At 48.2% G+C, this 23077-nt stretch overlaps 1 protein-coding gene across 1 annotated transcript in view; it reads right to left on the minus strand.

Annotated features, from left to right (window-relative positions):
• Positions 1-1438: 1438 nt before the first annotated feature.
• Positions 1439-23077, minus strand: part of srd5a1 (steroid-5-alpha-reductase, alpha polypeptide 1 (3-oxo-5 alpha-steroid delta 4-dehydrogenase alpha 1)) — a 31874-nt gene continuing 10235 nt past the window's right edge. The window contains exons 3-5 of the mRNA XM_041184487.1: positions 15725-15826; positions 15481-15631; positions 1439-2334 (exon numbers count right to left, since the gene is read on the minus strand). Coding sequence (XP_041040421.1) covers positions 2268-2334; positions 15481-15631; positions 15725-15826 — 320 coding nt within the window. The 3' untranslated portion in view covers positions 1439-2267. The remainder of the gene's footprint in view (positions 2335-15480; positions 15632-15724; positions 15827-23077) is intronic.

Genomic DNA, 23077 nt, shown 5'->3' on the forward strand with positions numbered 1-23077 from the left:
CAGTTACTGGCAGCTTTTCGTAAGCATTCAAATGAGGCCTGAGGCTGAAATTTGGGCTCCGAGTTGAGGTGTATTCATGAAAATGGACCAAAACCAATTTCTTCCCCAAGACGCGTTAGATAATGCCATTTTGCAGTACTATATTTGCAATTCATTGGTAACAATCAATGTTGTTCTCTGTAATACATTAGGCTTGATTTTGGTCCAAATGGTGAAGTTGTTTGTTAGACTTATACATAGACTTTCTATGGATATTTGGCCTGGAATTACTTGTCAGCCAAATATCCAAAAGGCACTCATATTAACAGACGAAGCAACTGTGCGTATCGTTATCCAATCAGATTGAAGAATTGTTAATGAGCAGCGCAGAGTCTGATCCAGGAGTGTATGTTGGAATAGTGAATTCCTTTTCAGATCAGTTACAGTAAGCAAAATAAAGGGAAGGAAAGGAAGACTGAATTACGACAATGGGGGAAACAAGACAGAAAAAGGTAAAAATATTTATATTTTTAAAATATAATTTTAAAAAAATTAATAATTACAATATGAAGGAATGAGGCTCCATTCTTATATAAGCTATTTTTCAATGCCAGGGAGGTTGTTTGTAAATAGCCACACAGTCAAAGGGAAATTAGACTAGAATAGAAAAGCGCTATTATTTTCTGGTGAGGTCAGTGCATATCGATGACAGGAGTACAGCAACATCATGCAGTTCAAAACATTTTAATGGCAAGTCAGATGGAAGGATAACATTTTCAGTTAACTTATGGAGGAGTAGCCCATTTTGGACAGCAACTTCCAGATTTGCATGCTTAATGTACATGTAGTATTAGGCCATAGATCAGCCATGATTTCATTGAATGGTAGAACAGGCATGAACGGATAAATGGCCTACTCCTTTAACTTTATACGCGTGGTCAACAGAAGTTGCTGTCTGATATTCTGGTACATAATGGTTTACAACAAAATCCAACCCATACCATTATATATATATATATATATATATATATATTGCAATAAAATTGGTCAAGCTACAAGAATATATTATATATATATGCCATACTTCTAGGAATTCAATCATAATATTTCACAGAGCTCATAATCTTCAATAGCCCATCATTTTCAGTAAGTTGTCTTGTTTAAATATTGCGCACCAAAATAAAAGTATCTCGAGTAATATGACTGAAAAGCATAGAGCAGCAGCACATTAAATGACTTGTGTCAAGCCGAGTAAATCACAGACTGTACCATGCATTCCAACAGCCTTAAAAACAAAAAAACTGCGGATGCTGGAAATCCAAAACCAAAACAGAATTACCTGGAAAAACTCAGTAGGTCTGGCAGCATCAGCGGAGAAGAAAAGAGTTGACGTTTCGAGTCCTCATGACCCTTCAAAAGGATCATGAGGACTCGAAACGTCAACTCTTTTCTTCTCCGCTGATGCTGCCAGACCTGCTGAGTTTTTCCAGGTAATTTCAACAGCCTTTCTGTTTTACTATTCAGCTCACAAAATTTTTTTCTATGGGTTCCATCTTCATCTAACATGGCCCAGTTTCATCTTATTGATTCTTATCTTGCATTGCACTGTCAGTTATATTAGAGAGCAGCATTTAATAAGCAAAGGAGGCAAGTTAGTTGTTACAGTCCATTTCAAGAATTTCAGTGGCCTGGATTTTGATCTCAGTAGTGAAAAAATACATTAATTACATTTGCTCATAGAATTTTTATGGAATTTTGCACTGGAATTTACTATAAATTAGAGAACCATAAAATGTAGCTCGGTCTATGGAGAACCTGGGATCTGTGAGAACAGAGCAAGTAACTGCGTAATTCCTTAATCTGAATGAAGAATCATTAATGAGCAGCGGAGAGCCTGAACCAGGAAATGCCAGTTAGAATATCAAATTCAATGCCAAGGCAGATACAGGAATTGAAATAATGAGGGGGAAAAGGAGGATTGTATTAAGAAAGATATAAAAGGGATCTGAAAGAAAGAGCACAAAAACATTTTCTATTTATATGTCAAAAAATTCCCGAAATGACTAAAATCTGAAGGAATGAGGCTCCATGCTTATAGAAGTTAACTGTCAGAGTTAGAAGGGTTATTCAGAAGCAATTAAAACATATCACAAAGTTAAATGGGTTCTTATGTTAGATTGGGAAGGCTCTAACTTGTAGATCCTGTCTCAGAGATAAGTATACCGACTTCTCAATGTATTTATTATCTATCCGGTGGAAAATCTAGCCATATGTAAGTATTTGACATTTCAATATAAGAAAGGTATTAAGGCCTTTCTTGACTTTGGATAATCTTCAAACTTTTCCAGATACCATCTGCAATGAAAAGATAAAATATTATTTGAAAGCATAAGCAGAAATGTTTCAGAACATTAACTCATCAGTTTTCATTTTTTCTAGTTCAATAATATTTTGAATATCCTTGAATAAACCATATCCATTTTCCTTTGTGTTAGATATGACTCCAACCACTAGAGACGTTCCCCCCCCCCCCATTCCCACTGACTTCAGCTTTGCTAGGGCTCTTTGATGCCACATTTGGTCAAAGGCTGCCTTGATGTTAAGGGCAATCACTCTTACCTCCCTCTTGAGTTTAGCTCTTTGGTCCATGTTTGGACCAAGGATGTAATGAGATCTGCAGCCAAGTGGCCCTGGTGGAACTCAAATTGAGCATTGGTGAGCACTGTGTAAGCTGCTTGATAGCACTGTCGATGACACCTTCCATAACTTTGTTGACGATTGAGTGTAAATTGATGGGGGCGGTGGAGGGTAAATTGGTCTGGGTTGGATTTGTTCTACCTTTTGTGAACAGGACGTACTTGGGCAATTATCTACACTGCTGGGTAGATGCCCTTGTTGTAGCTGTACTGGAGAAGCTTGGCTAAGGATGTGGCTGGTTCTGGAGCAGAAGTCTTCAGTACTATTGCTGGGATGTTGTCAGGGCCCATAGAGCCTTTGCAGTATCCAGTGTCTTCAGCCAATTCTTGATATCTTAGATGCTGGGGTTCTCAGAGGGGGCCAGGATGGTCATCCACTCAGCACTTCTGGCTGAAGTTGGTTGAAATGCTTCAACCTTGTCTTTTGCACTATGCGCTGGGCTCCCCGATCATTAAGGGTGGGGATATTTGTGGAGCTTCCTTCTCCTGTTGGTTGTTTAATTGTCCACCACTGTTCATGACTGGATGTGGCAGGACTGCAGAGCTTTGATTTAATCCTTTGGTCGAGAGATCACTTAGCTCTGTCCATTTTGTGCTACTACTTCTGTTTGTCACGCAAGTAGTCCTGGGTTATAGCTTCATCAGGTTGACATCTCATTTTTAGGTATGCCTGGTGCTGCACTTGGCATGCCCTCCTGCATTCTTTTGGTGAATGCAAAGTTATTGAGGATTTGTTATGTAGAGGAGAATAATTCAATACTTCATTTGAGAGGCATGAATGTTGTGTGTGTGTGTGTGTGTGTGTGTGTGTGTGTGTGTGTGTGTGTGTGTGTGTGTGTGTGTGTGTGTGTGTGAGAGAGAGAGAGAGAGAGAGAGAGAGAGAGAGAGAGAGAGAGAGAGAGAGAGAGAGAGAGATCTGGTGAAAAAGAAGAGTGGAGGAAGGGAACAGAACCAAGGAGAATACCTGAGTTGATGAGAAAGGAGGTAGAAGCTGACTCATTAACAACACTAGCAGCAAAGCAATGCTAAATGAATTGTGTTCAGAAACAGCACTGCCAAGATAGGTAACAGAATGTAAATAGTTATATTGTGAAGCTAAAAGTCACATTGGCACTTGGTTTAGACCAAAATTTTAGAAGTGGCCAATTGAGAGCCAACATCGACTTCCATAATTTTAGAAAATTCAGAAGGACAATGAAGCAGCGGATTAACCATTCTTCAAATATTGATCCAACTGTTCCTTAAAGATAATTTCTGCCTCAACAGTTCCATGCTCCAAAAACCTTGAGTAAATAAATTTTCATACAACCATTCTCCTCAACCTCCTAGGGATAATTTTACATTTCTTTATCATCGACTCCCCGAACACACAGTCTTTTCCTATCAAAATCCTTCATAAATTTTAAATCCTCCTTTAAATTACTTCCTAGGTTCCTCCACTCCAGTTATAATAATCCTAGTATCTCATAATATCCTTTCTCATCCCTGGCATCATTCTGGTGAGGTGTATTTATGCTGTACGCTCACTGTGGCTTTAGTGCCCTTTCTATTATGAAGTACTCAAACTGCACCCAGTATTCCAACTATAGCTTAACTAATGTTCTGTACAAACATTTTAATACTTCTTTACTCTTGTAATTTTTTCTAGATCTTTCTATTCATTCATCCCCTACAAAACTTTCCATTGAATAAATAGTTGTCCAATATATATATCCCTTATCTTAATTTCTCTTCCCTAGTGGTGTATGAGGCGGAAAAAGCACCTGCTTACACCTGTTTCCATGGCTAGTTTTTCCTGGAACAGGTCGCCAGCCTGTCACTAGAGGCTATAGCTCAAGGGTCACCGCTCCATGTCAAGCATGGCTAACCAGGACACTCTCCTGCTCTTACCACCTGCCATTGGCATATTAGGAGGATTCAAAAGTTGATAATCATCCTGTTTTGCCAAGTTATGAAAGCACCTTCTGTGGCCATCAAATCCTTGGGCAGAACTTTCCAAGCCCACAAGCGGCAGGCATGATAGGTGGCATGTGTGGAAAATACGGCGCGACCTGCTTCATGATGGTGTGAAGGCCGGTTGCGATCATCCGCTTAACCCGCCGACAGGGGGCCGCGTTTTCCTCCATCGGTTGGTGGAGAGCTAATTGTAATACATTAGCATACATTTGAAAGGCCATCCCACCAGGCTCTTCAAATCCCACCATATTGTCCGTCCACGTCGGTGGGAAAGCTCGCCGACATGTTTCACAACAGCACAGAGGTGACGTGCACTTGGCGGCCTTCACTTTGGGGGAACTGAGGTGAGAGAGCAGCAGCGTTCTCCACAGCCTGCCCGTTGTTTACAAGCCTCAGGGACACCAGGGGGTGGGGGAAACTAACGCCTGGCCCCACAGGCGACTGCTGAGGGGTGAAGATGTCTGGGGACAAGGGCTGGCCAGCCACAGAGGCAACTGCTGGAGGTGGTGGGGGGGGGGGGGGGGGGGGTGTCAAGTGCTACCCTAGTGCTGCATCCCACGCACAAGCAATCGGAAATTGGGGGGCAGGGGCAGGATAAGCAAGGGAAGTGGCCACGCATTAGGGACACCTGTATAAACTGACCATGCCACTGCAACTAAGACAAATCAGGTGCAGCCACAGTGATATGATTGGGGTCAGGCTCCTAGCCTGCTCGACCATGCAAGCATCGCAGAGGAACCAAAGGGCCACCAAGCACTCCATATCTTACCCCCAGCCTCCCCCGCCCCCCCAACCTCCGGCACACACTTCGAGTCCACCACCACTTTATTGGACTGCGGAGCAGTTGGACTGCACACGTAGTACAATCTCCTCGCCAATGTTAGCCGCATAGCAGTCACTGCTGGAGGTGTTCACAGCCACTTGCATTCTTAGCATCCCGGTTTGGACCAGTGTAACCCATGTCGCAGGTCGACAGGGCAGCCATGCAGTGCACACATCTCTGGCCATCCGAGGGGTGACCAGTACTCTCCGGGAAGCATTAAGGGGTCACACAGGGCCAGTAAAGGTGCTAAGTACAGCCATGATAACCACATCTCTCTCTCTTTCGTTCTGCAGGAGGATCACATCAGGATCATGGATCCTGGTGACCTAGCTGTATGCCTGATGGCTTACAGAGAGCGTAGAAGATGGAGGAGAGAGTGACTGAGGCTCCTGGCTACGCAAAGGCAGGAGCAGCAACCTCATGAAGGGGCAGCAGGTGTCCCGCACATGCTGCCCAGGAGCGACAGCGATACGTGGCTGGTCGGCGCCTAGTGACACCCAGGATCTATAGACACTGCCTGCCGTTCCTGCAGATGACTGAGAACCAGTGTTGCCGACGACTGTGCTTGTCTAGGGACCAGGTGGCTCACATCTGCCATTACTGCAGGACTTGGCGCCAAGGGGACATGGAGGGCATCCACTGTCAGTGGCTGTGAAAGTGACTCAATTTCTATGCCAGTGGTTCCTTTCAGGGCTCCACAGGTGACCTCTGTGGGATTTCATAATCCGCCACCCACAAATGCATCCATGAGGTCATGGATGCCATCTTCTCCATGGCACACAACTTTGTATATTTCGCCTGGGACCGGGACAGCCAGGATGCAAGGGCCATTGGATTCACCCTGATCTCAGGATTCCCACAGGTGCAGGGTGCGATTGACTGCACTCATGTGGTGTTCAGGTCTCCGTCGCTACACTCAGTGGACTTCATCAACCGCAAGGGCTTCCACTCACTGAACATGCAGCTGGTATGCAACCACCAGAAATGCATCCTGCAGGTGTGCGCACGGTTTCCAGAGAGTGTGCACGATGCCTACATCCTGAGTCAGTCACAGATCCCTACAGTCTTCCAGGGCCCACAGAGGCTGCAGGGTTGGCTCCTTGGGACAAGGGCTACCTACAGAGGCCGTGGCTGATGACACCCGTGTGGCGGCCTCAGACTGCAGCAGAGCGATGCTATAATGAGGCTCATGCAGCAGCTCACAATATGGTGGAGCAGACTATCGGGATGCTGAAGATGTGGTTCTGGTGCCTGGACCGGTCTGGTCGAGCCCTGCAATACAGTCCACAGAGGGTGTCACGTATCGTTGTCGTCTGCTGCTCCCTTTACAACCTGGCGCTGCAACAGGGTGAGAAGCTGACTGAGGAGGAGATGGAGGAGCTGCACATCTCCTCCAATGAGGAGGATGCCAACAGGGATGAGGGTGAGGGGGTCCTCGGTGGTGACAATGATAGGGATGAGGCTCTCACACTGGCTAGATGAGGCAGGTGCACTCAGGAGGCCCTCAGAGCTGACAGATTTGTGGAGGATGACGATGACATGTAGTGAGATGTCCCCATAGATCCTCACATCGCAGTTGTGAATATTTGACTCCAGTCTGGCTTACCTCAGCACCAATAACCTCTGTGAGAATGCTCCTGTCATGGAGATGCAGCAGAGGCCCTAATAGTTGCAATAGTTGCTCGATTGCAGGAGGATGATGACGACATGCAGTGAGGACACTCCATAAATCTTCACCTCTGAGAATGTCTGAATCCTGTCTGGCCAAGGGCAACTCGCTTGTGCCCTGTAACCAGGACCATCTCAGAGACACAGCCATGAAACTTTAAATGCATCTGATGCTGTCTGCCTTCAGTATTTCAGCCCTTCAGGAGCTGGTGCACAGCATCACTGGTCGCAGATACTGGTGTGATGGGGGCCAGCCTCATCTTAAAATGTGCTGAGAGCACACAGAGTATGAGAGAACTCTGTGGTGCCTGCCCACTACATTCTGACAGCAATGAAAAGCACTGTCAAGCTGCAGGCATCAATAAGGTTTCCAGGGAATGAGAGGCTGGACCATCACTTTGGTCTGAAGGCTGCACAGAGCACAGGGAAGAGGCCCTGGACTGACACACCTGCCTTTATCTTGTGCAGAAAGGTTTCACATCTGAGTGACAAGAACACTGCTCATCAGAACAAGGATCCACAGGCAGGGAGACAGTTTTAGGAGTTTATTGACAATAGTGAACAGTATTTACAAGTGACTAACACCCGTGCCCAGGCTATGCAATTAATTCTTACCAATTGTTCTCAGCCATAGCTCGTTTGCTAATGCTGCTGCAGTCTGGGAGTTGGCTGCTGCTCTTGCTCTGGCTGCCGACTGCTGGCTGCCTTTCTTGTGTTGCTGCTGTTACTACTTTGAATTTTTTGTTCACCTTCACCTGGAAGAAGATTACTGCTCGTACGAAGGAGAAAAGGAGTTCAGGGAGTTAGACTTTTTATTTCTGAGGACCCCTACAACCTTCTGCTACTGCTACACCCTGCTGCTGCAGGGTGGGGCCTTGCAAGGCCTGAAGAGCCTGGAAATGGGAGTCTGGAGAGAGCCAGAGGGGAGAGTATACAACTCCAGCCGGATGGGGAGGACATTTTGCTGTGCCAGAGGTGGGTGCCTGGGGGAAGAAAAGAACTGCAACTGATTAATTGCCTGTAGGGGGAGGGAAGGAAGACCTGCTTTCTTCAGAAGGGAGGGCAGTGACTGACTGAGCTTTAAAAGGGGAAAAGAAAATCTGCACCCCCCTCTGCCCTCCCTTGCCTCACCTGGGATAGCTAGTGCTGCCCAAAGCCATCTGCATAGAAGGACATCTACCATCATTCCTGAACTGTGCCTGAGTGGTGCTGGCTGCTCAGGGGAAGACTCCTCCCGCTGCAGCAGAACATTGGACCCCTCCCCCAGCCCACCTCAAGAAACATCAGGGCACATGTCTGCCTTGGTTCCCTCTGCCTCCCCCTCCTCCTCCTCCTCTCTGTCTGCTCCCACTCCCCATTTCACTGTTTGTTTTGTATATTTTATCTGTATAGGGGTGGGTGCAGCGCTCCCTGATGGCGGCGATGATGTCTTCACCAGTGGTGGGGCCTGTTCGGGCCACCTATGCAGGGGCGGTGGCCTCTTCGGCCCCTGTGACCCTGTTGCTGTTTAAATTGCTGACCAGGCAGCTTGAGGTGAAATGCTACGCCCACCCCACAATGACCATGGAGGCCTGTGTGAAGGCTCTGGCCAGGGTTGTCGGCCCCTCAGCCATAGTCGCGGCCTCGAAAATGCATGGGAAGGCCGGTGTTCTTCCTGAAAGGCCGAGCGGGCGGTGTACCTCGCCCTGGAAAAGGGGCTCACTGTGGGCGGGACGTTCCTAGCGGTGGACCTCCTGGAGGCCACCACCCAGAGACTCAACCCGATGGGCCCCGCCTCCCTCATCTTCGTTAGCTGGGGGAGGTAAAGTCGGGGGTGGCACCGATTCCGCGCCTTTGCCATGTGTATTCCTTCCGGCGCCAGGTTTTTGTGTGCCTAGCCTGGGAGGAGTGCACCGAGAGCTTTGATATCTCCGTTGAGGGAGCCACCTACCGCATCTTTTGTTGGTGGATGGCCACGCCTGTGAGGGGGTGGGGCATGAGGGGAAGAACTGCCCCACGTCCAAGGCCGCCAGTGCTATCCAGGGGGCCATGGCTGTCACCACCACTACTCCCCCTGCCACCGCTCCATCATCATCCTCCCCGCATGGAAGGTGCTGCCGGCAGTCAGCGCCATCTCGGCTGCCGGTGAGGTGGGGGGAGAGCCCCTGCGCCGTAAGAAGATGCGGAGGAAGATCTGCCACCTGGGGGGGTCCCCTCAGATATCCCAAACCCACCCTGAGAACCATACCCCTGAAGACACCGGCTCGGGGGAACAGAAATCAATCGGCCCCGGTGTCACAAATGTGTGCGCTCCTGGGCCCATGTGCGCCTCAGCGCCATGTGCTGGGCCTGGTGTTGTTCTCGGGTCTGGCAGCGGTGAGGCGCGCTACCCCGAGCCAGTGGACTCCTTTGAAGTGGCTGGACTTGCCCAAACCCCAGACGGCAGAGCATCCGGGAGGGATGGATGAAGTGGAGGGGGCCTTGCTGATGGAGGTCTCCCCGGCCCCCACCCTACCCCAGAAGGGACGTCACCCCTCGGAGGGGGGAGGATGTTCTGACCCGTGAGGTTGGATGTGTCCCCTCCCCCAGTGAAGAGGGGTGGTGTCTCCACCATGCAAGTCCTCACTCTGCCCTCTGGGGGGAAATCAGACCCCCGTTACCCCTGTTCCAGTGGTGTGGTCCCGATCAGGGCCCCTCGGGGGTCTGTGAAGGTACTGCTCTGGCAGTGGTGCCCCAAACCGACCCACCTTGTACCCCCAAGATGTCATCTGGCCTGCCAGGGGACTGCGGCAGTCCCTTCATTAGGTGGCGATGACGAGGAAGGCCTCCCTGCTCCCTCCCAACTTTCAGCACCGGGCGTCACCGCTTTGGGTCCAGTGCTTTTTCCGGACTTGCCGGACGACCCGGTGTCTGGGGGGAGGTGAGGTTCTGAGCTGCCCTCTGACCCCAATCCCCAAGAGGAGACCAGAGACCCTCTGGCCTTGATCCTGGGGTAGGGGACGAGGTGGAGGTGGAGCCGACTGGCAGCTCCGAACCAGCCCCCGTACTCAATACGCGGGAGGGGCTGGAAGCTGGAGGCGATGACCTGGAGGAGGACTGAGTTTTGGTGATAAGCACTGGGGATGATTTAGAGTCGTTGTCGGGTGAGGTGGTGGATCCCCACTGACTCTCCCCTCATCCCTGTATGGGAACTCTAGGATTTTTAAGCGAGTAATCGCGGTCACTGAGACAGGGTCCAGTCGGCCCTGAACCAGTGGCATTCTTTTCCTCGTGTTCTGGTCTGCTTGCGAGGCCCTCAAGGCCCCTGGGCTGTACCAGAACACTCAGAGGAGGGTCCATACGCTTCTCGCTGGGTTCCTGAAGGAGAGGAAGGATTAAAATAAAAAAGTCCTCTCCTTTTATTTCAGGTGATGGTAGCACATACTTCTGACAATGAAGATTACCATAGCCAGCCTCAACATCCACGGCAGCAGGGACGCTCAGGGCAGGTTCCAGAACTTCTCGCTCCTCGGGGACGGGAAGTATGCGGTGTGCTTCCTGCAGGAAATGCATACCGTTCCAGGAGACGAAGCTACGTGGCTCCTGGAGTGTCGAGGGGTGGTCTACATGAGTCACCTAGCTTCCAATTCTGGTGGGATGGCTACCTCATTGACCCTACATTGTCAGCCGGAGACCTTGGGGGTCAAGGAGCCGGTGCCAGGCCGGTTGCTGCACCTGACTGTGCGCCTAGGGGGCGCGGCGCTTCACTTTGTGAATGTGTACGCTCCCCTGGGCGCGCAGCAGCAAGCGAGCTTCTTTGAGGAAGTGCCCACACATCTGGGGCTCCGTCGATGCGGGCGAGTGCATTGTCCTTGGCGCGGGGGTGGGGGGGGGGGGGGGGAGAATGGATTTCAACTGTACCCTTGAGGAGTTGGAGAAGGAGGCGCTCGACCTGGAGGCACGTCTCCGTCAGTCCGACACGGATCCGGCCCTGTGGCTGGTGTACGAGGAGAAGAAGGGCGTGCTGTGGGACCTGCAGCTCATCGGGTCCTGTGGCGCGTTCGTGAAGTCATGGATCCTGTTCCTCTGGGAGTTGGACCGCGGCTCCCCCTTCTTCTACTCTCTGGAAAAAAAGGCATGGGGTCCATCAACAGCTCCTTACGCTGCTGGCCAACGACAGATCCTTTGCCTCGTCCGGAGGGTATCAGGGCCATTGCCAGAACCTACTACACTGCCCTGTTCTCTACAGATCCGTCCAGCGAGGATGCTCAGAGTTTTGTGGGAGGACCTGCCGCAGGTCGGCCCGGAGGGTGCCAGAAAGCTTTACTCCCCTATAAGTCCAGGGGAGCTGACCAGCGCCCTCAACAGCCTCTCCAGGGGCAAATCCCTGGGCCTGGATGGGCTGAACGTGGAGTTCTTCAGGCGTCCTGGGGAACGACTACACAGGGGTCCTGGGGGAGAGTATCGCAAATGGGGAGATGCCCCTTTTGTGGCACATGGCATTCATTGCCCTGCTGCCTAAGAAGGGGGATCTGCACCAACTTAAAAACTGGCATCCGGTCTTCCTCCTCAGCACAGATTATAAAATCTTTGCAGGACCATGTCTTCTCATTTGGCACCGTGCTGGACCACATGATCCAACCTGACCAGTCCTACATGGTCCTGGACCGCACCATATTTGATAACATCCACCTGGTCCGGGACGTCATCCCCTTTTCCCAGAGGACGGGTCTGTCGAGCACCTTCCTGTCTCTTGACCAGGAGAAGGCGTTCGACAGGTTGGATCATGAATATTTATTCGGGACTCTGCGAGCATTCGGGTTCGGGACGCAGTTTGTCGCCCAGATCTGACTTCTGTACGCTGCCGCAGAGTGTCTAGTTAAGGTTAATGGGTCCCTCACGGCACCCCTTCGCTTTGGGAGAGGGGTAGGTCAGGGCTGCCCCGTCTGGCCAATTGTATTCAAACTGCGTGGAGCCTTTCCTGCACCTCTTGCGGAGGAGGTTGTCGGGATTAGTTCTGCACGGGCCAGGCACCGGGGTGGTCCTCTCGTGCTCCTCATGTTTAGTGACCCGGTTGATCTGCAGAGGATGGGTGAGTGCCAGGAGGTCTACTCTGCTGCGTCCTCTGCCAGGATCAACTGGGACAAGTGTTCTGGACTGCTGGTCAGTCAGTGGCAGATGGATCCCCTACCTGAGGAGCTCAGGCCTTTCACCTGGAGCAGGACCAGCCTCCTCTATTTGGGGGTCCACCTCTGCCCTGCTGAGGAATCCTGGCCAGTGAACTGGCAGGAGCTGGAGACCAAAGTCACCACTTGCCTGCGGCGCTGGACAGGACTACTCCGAGTGCTGTCTTACCGGGGTCGAGTTCTGGTCATAAACCAGCTGATTGCCGCCATGTTGTGGTACCGGCTGGTCACTTTGACCCCTCTCTTGGACTTTGTCATAAAAATCCAGTGAATCATCATCGACCTCTTCTGGGACAAAAGGCTGCACTGGGTCCTTGCTGAGGTTCTGAGTCTCCGGCTTAGGGTGGGCGGTCAGACGTTGGTGTGCCTATGCACCCAGGTGATGACCTTCCGGCTTCAGACCCTGCAGCGATACCTTTACGTTGAGCCCCCTCCGAGGTGGTGTGCCCTGGTGACGTATTTCTTCCGCCAGGTGCACGGCCTGAATTATGATGAGCAGCTCCTGTTTGAAGACCTGAGGGGCCTTCGTGGCTCCTTGCAGGCGTTGCCCGCTTTTTACCAGGACCTGATCAAAGTCTGGAACATGGTCACCTTGCGACGCAGCTCTTCCCCATCAGGAGTAGGGGCTATCGTCAGAGAGCCACTGCTCAGGAATCCTTCCCTCCGTCCTTTTCAGTGGCTGGTGGAGAGGAGGGCTGTGGCTGCTGGGATGACTAGGATCGGGGACGTGCTGGGTGGTGAAGGAGTGGGTTGGATGCTCCCACAGGAGTTGGCGCATCGCACGTATGTGGACATCCGGCTCATGGCCAATGCCATTCAAGATCTTAGGACGGTCGTGCTTGGCCCCTACGTCATGCTGGGCCTCGAGGTGGTGCAGGTGTGAGGTGGTCTTTCGTCTCTTCGGACAGAATTTCACATTGGCCCCAAGCCCCGAACCCTCCCTCGGAAGGTGCCCCACAACCTGAGCCGCCTCATGGAAATGCCCTCTGTGTCATTTAGCACTGCGCGGAGGGGGTTCCTGTACGGGCTGCTGCTGTACACCCTCCACTTCCTTGCTCTCGCCCGCCGCCTGGACACGCCCTGGCGTGTCTTGTTGCCGTCTGGCAGTGGAGGTCACCATTGGGGGGCTGTCTACAGGGGTGTCCTCCCGCTTTCCATCGGGGACCTGGGGTGGAGGGTGTTGCACGTAGCAGTCCCATACAACAGCAGGATGTGTCAGTTCACGTACGCCCAAGAGACCTACCCCTTCTGCGGCCTTGTGGACTCTGTGGACCACGTTTACATAGGGTGTTGTAGGCTGCGCTCCCATTTCAGTCATTTAAAAAACCTTTCACTGTTGTTTTGTTTGTCATGCTCCTGACCTACAGGCACGCGGTGTGGAGGGGGGCCAGGAGGGGGGAAGACATCCTCTTGAACCTGCTCCTGGATCTGGCCAAGTTGGCCATTAACAGGTCCAGGCAGCGGACGACTGAGGGGGTCGTCCGACCCGACTGTCTGCCCCTCTTCCCCGGCTATGTTTGTGGCCGGGTGTCCCTGGAGAGGGGGCACGCGGTATCTGCCGGCACAGTCGAGGCCTTCTGTGCTCAGTGGGCACCGCGGGGACTGGGGTGTTTTGTCGACCCTTTTAATCATATTTTAGTTTAATGTTTGTAAGTCTCCTAATTTAGGGACTGCATTTATTTTGTCCCTGATTTTGTTAATTTAGTTTATTTGGTTAACTCCAAAAGAGTTAATTCTCCTTAACTTTCCTAACCCTGCTGCTATGTCTTGGTGCTCCCCAGACATCCACAGCAAAAGGTGGAGGCAGCCTGCTGACTGTGATGTCCTGGCTGTGATGACTTTGGCAGGCATCCTCTTGAGGGCTGAGACTTGGAGGGGCCCAACCTGCTTTTAGGGTCCCGCTGATAAGTATGCCTGGCCTGTGTGAGTGGTGAGTGGGCCCATGGACGGGATGAGGACAATGACGGTGTGTGTGAGAGAGTGAATGGTGATGTCCCTTGCACCGGCAGTGAGTGCGGGCTCTGTGGGTGTGTGATGGGTTTGAGAGTGAGACAGTTGGGAGTGATGAAAAAAAGTGACTTCCCTGGCATAATGGAGGAGACCATTCATCCTTTTGCGCCACTGGGTGGCTGTCTTCTTCTGATGGGCATTGGCACTGACCACTGCTGCCACTCCCTCCCAAGCCGAGTTGGTGACATTGCTACCCATCCTGTGGCCAGAGCAGGGGTACAGCACATCCCGGCGGGCTCCATGGCATCCAGCGGTCGCTTGAGGGACCCACCGTTGAAACGGGGTGGGCTGCGGTCTTTTTTCCTTTGCTGGCCATGTCTCCCAGGTAGCAGTGGTGAGCTGGTGATGATAAGCGTTTGCTGGTGGCTGCCTTTTAAAGATGGTGGCTGGCGTGATGCAACAGCAGGGTGACGGTGAGTGGGCGAATGAGAGCCCACCCAACATGGAAACAGCGTGTTTTGCAGGAGTAAATATATAATGAGACGAGCTGGGGAAGATACGGCGTAAACATCTGCCGTTTTCATCGGCGGGTAGGACTTCATTTTACCTGCCCACTAGCGAACTTAGTGCAATTCTGGGAAAATTCAGCCCCTGAATTGGAACTTGACCCCAGAGTTTTTGCCTCAAGATACACACTGCGCAACAAGACAACCCCAGTATATGTTACTTCATTTATCCATGTTAAACTGCACGTTCCAGTTGTGTGTCCATTTTGCTAACTTGTCTGAATACTGTTTTCAGGTAGATACCAGGGATGTCCAAAAATATTGCGGACCAATATGGTGGCAGCTATGCTGCTTGCATCCAGAAATTGGTATTGCTATATGTTGTGTCCTTTGTAGTTTAGAGGTGACAGAAGTGTATATGAAAGTGTTAACAGCAATGGGATGAAGTCTTGGTGCTCCCTGGACATCCACAGCAGAGGTGGAGGCAGCCTGCTGACTGTAACGTCCTGTCTGTGATGAGGCAGGCAATATTACAGAGGCGTAAATAAGTGGCCTTGGTGATTGGCATGATGCATTTCTTTCCAGCAAGAAACAGCTGAACCTGGTGCATCACTCCACCATGATGACGCAAGTTCTCCCATAACAAAGCAGCAACAGAGAACAGGAATACTTTCCTCTTGGCATTGATATTCATTTCTGATTTAAAAGTAATTTGAATAAAACAATAGACAGGACACTAAAATTAACTTGAACCTTACCGATGATGTTGTGCAGCCCGAGAAGCAAGAATGAAAAATCCAAATACAGCGAATGCTGCACTTGGCAGTGACCAGCAAGCTATGGCAAACCCAATCCATTCTACAATTTCTCCAAGGAAGTTAGCACCAGACACATATTCAAACATTCCTCCTTTAAAATATCAGAGAAATTAATGTTTACAAAAATATATAGTACAATTTGCTGCACTAAAGGCCAATAGAATATTATTTTAAAATCACTCACCGTGGGGGATCTTATATCCTGTTTCACCAGGTTTTCGTAGTTTTCTGAGGATATGGTCAGAATGCAGGTTTACTGACAATCCAAGAAACCAGAGTACAAAGCCTAAAAAACCAAGAGCTTACATTTAATAATTACTTCATCAAATTCCTCTCAACTGTTCAGTTTCCATTTTGTTTTCAAAAGTAATAAAGGAAAGTTAGCATGGAAAAACAAGGGTTGTATGTGGTGCTAGGAGAAGTAAATTAGGATGTACAAGTATTTCTTTAGTTAAGTAAAGTGCAAACACTAATGTCACTCCACTGGGTCGAGAACAGGTGCCAAGGGTACAATTTTGAAATTGTGTTGGAGGTGGGACTGGAGGCAGGAGAGCGGGACAATTGGCAATGGAGAGTGGCATGCCAGTTTTTTGGCACTTTCTTGCCTTCGGCCTATTTTAGTATGGGCCCCCGTGGCAATTGAAGCCAGGCTGGAGATGGCCTCCTGATGACACTCAAGCATCGACCCCCCCCCCCCCCACCCCCAACCACTGTCAAGTGGGTGGTCATGCAGTTGTGGCCACCTTGTGTTTTTCTTGTTTTGAAAAACTGAAATGCATTCAGAGGGCGCCTCAATCTTGAAGCACTCTCTCTCTCTGTCTCTCTCTCTCTCTCTCTCTCTCTTCCCCATCCCCCCCACCAGTTCCTACATAGACAGCATCCACCTTTGATAGTGGAACTGCCATTTTCCCAGTGCTCGAGGACTTTCTCATGGCCCTGCAGTGGCAGGAAGCCATATGCTCTCTGCCACTGATTGTGGTCTTCTTCAAAATCATATCATGTGTCAGACGCTAAATTAGTGCATGATCGAGACCCGAAATTACTTGCAGCATCAGGATCCTGACTCCAAAATGAAAATCCAGCCCCAAGTGTTTAGAACCTGCTCCCTTTTTGTAGTAAGAGTAATGACAAGCTCACCATTATTAAGGAGAAAATCAGTCAGCAACTCCCAGCAACCAAACATGCAAAGTTAAAAACAAAAACAGAATTACCTGGAAAAACTCAGCAGGTCTGGCAGCATCGGCGGAGAAGAAAAGAGTTGACGTTGAGTCCTCATGACCCTTCGACAGAACTTGAGTTCGAGTCCAAGAAAGAGTTGAAATATAAGCTGGTTTAAAGGTGTGTGTGTGGGGGGTGGAGAGAGAGAGAGAGAGAGGTGGAGGGGGGGTGGTGTGGTTGTAGGGACAAACAAGCAGTGATAGAAGCAGATCATCAAAAGATGTCAACGACAATAGTACAATAGAACACATAGGTGTTAAAGTTAAAGTTGGTGATATTATCTAAACGAATGTGCTAATTAAGAATGGATGGTAGGGCACTCAAGGTGTAGCTCTAGTGGGGTTTTTTTTTAAATAATGGAAATAGGTGGGAAAAGGAAAATCTTTATAATTTATTGGAAAAAAAAGGAAGGGGGAAACAGAAAGGGGGTGGGGATGGGGGAGGGAGCTCACGACCTAAAGTTGTTGAATTCAATATTCAGTCCGGAAGGCTGTAACGTCCCTAGTCGGAAGATGAGGTGTTGTTCCTCCAGTTTGCGTTGGGCTTCACTGGAACAATGCAGCAAGCCAAGGACAGACATGTGGGCAAGAGAGCAGGGTGGAGTGTTAAAATGGCAAGCGACAGGGAGGTTTGGGTCATTCTTGCGGTCTGTCCGCAAGAATGACCCAAACCTCCCTGTCGCTTGCCATTTTAACACTCCACCCTGCTCTCTTGCCCACATGTCTGTCCTTGGCTTGCTGCATTGTTCCAGTGAAGCCCAACGCAAACTGGAGGAACAACACCTCATCTTCCGACTAGGGACGTTACAGCCTTCCGGACTGAATATTGAATTCAACAACTTTAGGTCGTGAGCTCCCTCCCCCATCCCCACCCCCTTTCTGTTTCCCCCCTCCTTTTTTTTTTCCAATAAATTATAAAGATTTTCCTTTTCCCACCTATTTCCATTATTTTAAAAAAAACCCCACTAGAGCTATACATTGAGTGCCCTACCATCCATTCTTAATTAGCACATTCGTTTAGATAATATCACCAACTTTAACTTTAACACCTATGTGTTCTATTGTACTATTGTCATTGACATCTTTTGATGATCTGCTTCTATCACTGCTTGTTTGTCCCTACAACCACACCCCCCCCTCCACCTCTCTCTCTATCTCTCCGCCCCCGACACACACACCTTAAACCAGCTTATATTTCAACTCTTTCTTGGACTCGAACTCAAGTTCTGTCGAAGGGTCATGAGGACTCGAAATGTCAACTCTTTTCTTCTCCGCCGATGCTGCCAGACCTGCTGAGTTTTTCCAGGTAATTCTGTTTTTGTTTTGGATTTCCAGCATCCGCAGTTTTTTTGTTTTTATGCAAAGTTAAACATGGAAATCAGGAAGCTGCCATTCAAGTTGTCCTGCTCCTCCAATCTAATGGTATCTTGTCGAATCGTTTGCCATTCAAATACATGAAGGACCTGAAGTTGGGGTACTTAGCCATCATGCTCACCAAACATCAGAAAATTTTAGAACATAAGGAAATAAGAAATACATGAGCAGGAGTAGACCATATCACCCTTCGAGCTTACTCTGCTATTAAGATCTTGGATGGTCTTTGGCCTCAACTTCACTTTCTTGTCCGCTCCCTGATTGCCTGAGAACCAAAATCTGTCTATCCCAGCCTTAAATGTATTCAACAACGGAACACTTACAAACCTCTGTGGTAGACCATTCTAAAAGATACACAACCCTATGGATGAAGAAAATTTCTCTTTTTCTCAGAGCTAAATGATTGCCTCTTATCTTGAGACTGTTCTGGATTCTCCAGCCAGGGGAAACAACCTTTCAGTATCTACTCTGACAAGCCCCTTCAGAATCTTGTATGTTTCAATGAGATCTCCTCTCATTCTTCTAAACTCCAGAGAGTACAGGCCCAATTTACTCAGCCTCTCACAATAGGTCAACCCCAGGAAACAATCTAGTGAATCTTTGTTGTACCGCCTCCAATGCAAGTGATATCCTCCCTTAAATAGTGAGACCCAAGTTGCATACAGTATACTAGGTCTCACCAAAGCCCTGTAACAATTGCAGCAAGACTTCCTTATTCATGCACTCTAATCCCCCTGCAGTAAAGGCGAACATACCATTTGCCTTCCTAATTGCTTGCTGCACCTGCACGCTAAATTTCTATGTTCCTTGTACACATTCCACTGAACCTCAACATTTAAAAGTTCCACACCTTTTAAAAATTATCCTGTTTCTCTAAAATGAATAACCGCATATTTCTCCACATTACCAGAAATAAAGCATAGTCTAGGGGCTAATACGAGTAGGAGATTAAGGTAATTAATATCAGAAAAAAAGTACTGGAGAAATTTAGATCAAAATTCAACAAATTCTCAGGAGCTGTTGGCCTACATTCTTTGATTCTAAAAGAGGTGGATACAGACATAGTGGATGCCATAGTATCATTTTCAAAATCCCCTAGATTATGGGATGGTCCCAGCCAATTGGAAGTTAGCAAACTGCTAATCAAGAAAGGAGCGGGAGAGGAAACAGGGAATTTCAGGCCAGCTAGCATTACATTCACTGGGAAAATGCTGGAATCTATTATTAAGGATGGCTTAACAATGCACTTAGAAAATCATAATAATGGTCAGACAAAGACAATTTGATTTTTCTAAAGAGAAATCATAAGTGTCAAATTTATTAGCGGTTTTTGACAATGGAACTAGTTGAGTTTTTTCTTCATTCATGGGATGTCGGCATCGCTGGCTAGGCCAGCACTTATTACCCATCCCTAATTGCCCTTGAGGTAGTGGTGAGCTGCCTTCTTGAGCCCACTGCAGTCCATGTGGTGTAGGTACACCAACATTGCTGTTTGGGAGGGAGTTCCATGATTTTGAGTAGATAAAGGGGAACCAGTAGATAATTTTACTAATACTTTTTCTCAAGGCCATTTTTTCCTTAGGGCTTGCCCATTTCAGAATAAATTAATTTTTAACTCGGTGATAAGTTTTAGTTATTGTCATCAACCTCCCTGGTACTGAAAATTTACCTTTAAAGAATGCAATGTCACATTCTTCAGATTTTAATTATTGTTGGAATTTTAAGAAAATTAAATATTTTTTGATTTACTTTGATTTCTGTCTCCTTTATCGCGGTTAATCCCACCTCCATTCCCTTATCTTTATGTCACTTGTGTATATGATTTGGCATTGAAATTAAATATTCTAACTCAAATCTTCCTGGATTAGACTCCGTGGCTCCAATATCAATCTGGAGGCACATTGGGAGCAGCAGGGAGGAAGGTGGGTTCCAATATAGAATGGGAAATCTGGAAGGAAGTTCAGAGCATCGGTCGGACTGTTTAACATGGGCACTTTCATTATCATTTTACTTCTGGGTTTGGCATTCAATCTGTTGCAGCTGGGGGATGAGTCCTTATCACAATATCAACTCTAGTATTTAAAAGAGCCAGTCTAAAGATGATACTTGGAGGCGCTTGGATTTGGAAGCAATAGAGGAAGAATTTTCAGTGTGGAGTCAGGGCACTCAAAGGCTGCGCTCTGCTTCAATTACACCCTGCATGATGTTCTGCTGCAGGCAGTGAAGGCTTGGCACTAGGTACTGTTCCCCAGCAATGGTCAGCAGAAATCTGCTGCTGACACCAAAAAGATGTGGCTGGAGATGGCAAAGGTGATGAGTAGCAAAAACGTCATGCTGTACTCCTGAATTCAGTGCAGGAAGCACTTTCAGTGAACTATTCAGATGAGAAAGGATGAGTACAGATCGCTCGATCTTACCAAGCCTACTTCTTTGCATCATTCCTCATACTCACTTATCTTGCACGGATACTGACCCTTCTCTTTTTATGCAATTCCTCACATTTCCAACTATCCATATATCACTGCCACATGAAGAAATTCCATGCTTCCCCCCCAGTCAGCTTCACCAAATTCACTGCATCTGTTGGATGAACATATGACCTTATTCTCACTCAAATCTGTTCGTTCCCTCATTTTGGACAAAGGCACAGAACTTGAGGGAGAGGGAGAGAACTGGAGATAGGCCTCCACAGATTTTGAATATAGGGTAGGAGAGCAAGAGCTGGAAATCAGTAGAATTTTGGTGTCCCTGGCAGTCGGAAACAGGGAGATATCTCAGCAACCTGGTGACACAATTGAATATTAGCTACCCACATCTTCCAAACTCAATCATGCTGACTTGATGACAACATTGACTGAAACGTTGTCATGTTCATAATGATAAATCCTTACCCTGGATCTATTTCATATCTTTTGTCTCCCTTTTCGGGTGTCAGCAGCAGATTTCTGCTGACCATTGCTGGGAAACAGTACCTCATGCCAACCCTTCACTGCTTGCAGCAGCACAATAATGGAGATTATTGATCATGATTCCTCAGAGAACCTCAATCCCTCTGAAGTTGCACCATTTCAGGATTCAAGCAGGCCATGCAACAGCTCAGATAATTACACTTCATTGGGAACAGTTAGAACAGTAGTTGGGTTTTCACCTGGTGACTCAATGAGCAGGAGCAGATGGTTGTGGCAGGGACAACAGTGGAGAGGTCATGTTAGAAGACACTGCTTTCTAAGCTCTGTCCAGCTTGACACAGATACCATACCTTGGGGGTCACCAATGTAAAGAAGAACCATTGAGCAGCAACAGATAATGTGCGATGTGCTGACAGGCCTTCCAAGCACACTGACCACAATTGCAGAGTGGATGGAAGTATTTGCTACAAGCATGAATGAGTTGATGTTGCAGGGCATTTGCATCTTGTGTCCTTGTCTGGATACAAAAGACTGTGGAACATCAAACACCGCAATAAAATGTGTACATGAATGTCTTGAACATGGCTATGCTGACTTTGGAAGTCAACATGTCTGCTACCTTAAATAGGAGGATAAATACTTTATAGACTTGGCCTTACAATGCTACAACAAACTACACCAAAGTGCTCACGATCATGGTGGTAGCAGTAAAATGCAACTGGACCATTACAGGGATGATGGTAAAAAGGCCCATGGAAGTGTGGACTCCAGTCAAAGTATGTTCACTTCTCAACCCTTGCCCTTTCTCAGCCAGTAACCGACCTGGAATCTTGTATCCTATTGGTCAAGTCTGCCATTGCACAAATGCAGATGGAGCAGTCTTTGGCAGGGCCTTCAGAGGCACAAAAAACCCAGAAGATGTCAGGTAAAGGCATCAGAGCAGTCAGAGCAGGGATATGAGCAACCTGTCTCCTTTTGACTGAAACGACAAAGATTGTACCAGGGAGGAGCGATATGAAAAGGAAGAGTAAAGCTTTGTCATTCATTGCAAAAGGTATGCACATCAGTACAAGAAAATGTTGTGTTTTTATTTTAGTTTGTATTGTTAAGTCACATAAATGTTTTTTTTATTTGGCTCAATTTTCCCTTCTCATCCATTCTTGGTGCTGGGGACACAAGTCACCTTTTAATTTGTTTGCTGATGAATGGGGATTCATGAATTGCTGGAGATCAATGAGGGTATGTTCAAGATGTGATTGGTTGTTGCAGGTCTCCTTTGTGTCTGTGGCATGGGAGAGGAGGAGGGAGTGGGAAGAATGGTAATAATATGCGCTGGTGATATCAGTCCACTGGTGCAACATCAATGAAGTTTGCACTAATAGGGCATCACTCACATCTTGGGCAGCAATGTGAGCAGCTGGGGGTGAAGTGCCATCATCGCCTTCCTTTTCTTTTTCCCTGCCTGAACTTTCTTGAGGAGGATTTAAGCTCTTTGCCTTGTTCCTTCTGCAGATCCAGATATATTGTTGTGCAGAGTGCAGCACGACCAAGACCATTCCATAGAACTATAGAAAAATTACAGTGCAGAAAGAGGCCATTTAGGTCATCATGTCTGCACCAGCCAAAAAAAAATACACATCTTAATCACACTTTTCAGCACCTGGTCCACTGCCTTGCAAATTACAGCACTTCAGGTGCAGATCCAGATTTTGGTCACATCTTGCAGACAGGTGCAGGTTCAGAATGGGGGTGTGAGACCAATACTATGTAGAATAAGGGGAACCTCGGTGAGATAGAAATGGGAATCTGCAGAAGCAAATCCTATGAAACAGGTCCAATTCTTAAGGGCAATTAGGGATGAGAAATAAATGCTGGCCCAGCTGGCGAAGCCCATATCCCGTGAATAAATAAAAGAAAAAATTACTTACTAACTGGGAGGCTAAGCATATCCAGCACGTGGACCATGGCACTTTGGAGCAGTACGCTGTCCAAAGGGGTTTTGAAATGGACCTGGATGCTCCCAGTTGTGAGGTGGGT

The sequence above is a fragment of the Carcharodon carcharias genome, chromosome 3 (genome assembly GCF_017639515.1).
Source record: "Carcharodon carcharias isolate sCarCar2 chromosome 3, sCarCar2.pri, whole genome shotgun sequence".
NCBI classification, from domain to species: domain Eukaryota; kingdom Metazoa; phylum Chordata; class Chondrichthyes; order Lamniformes; family Lamnidae; genus Carcharodon; species Carcharodon carcharias.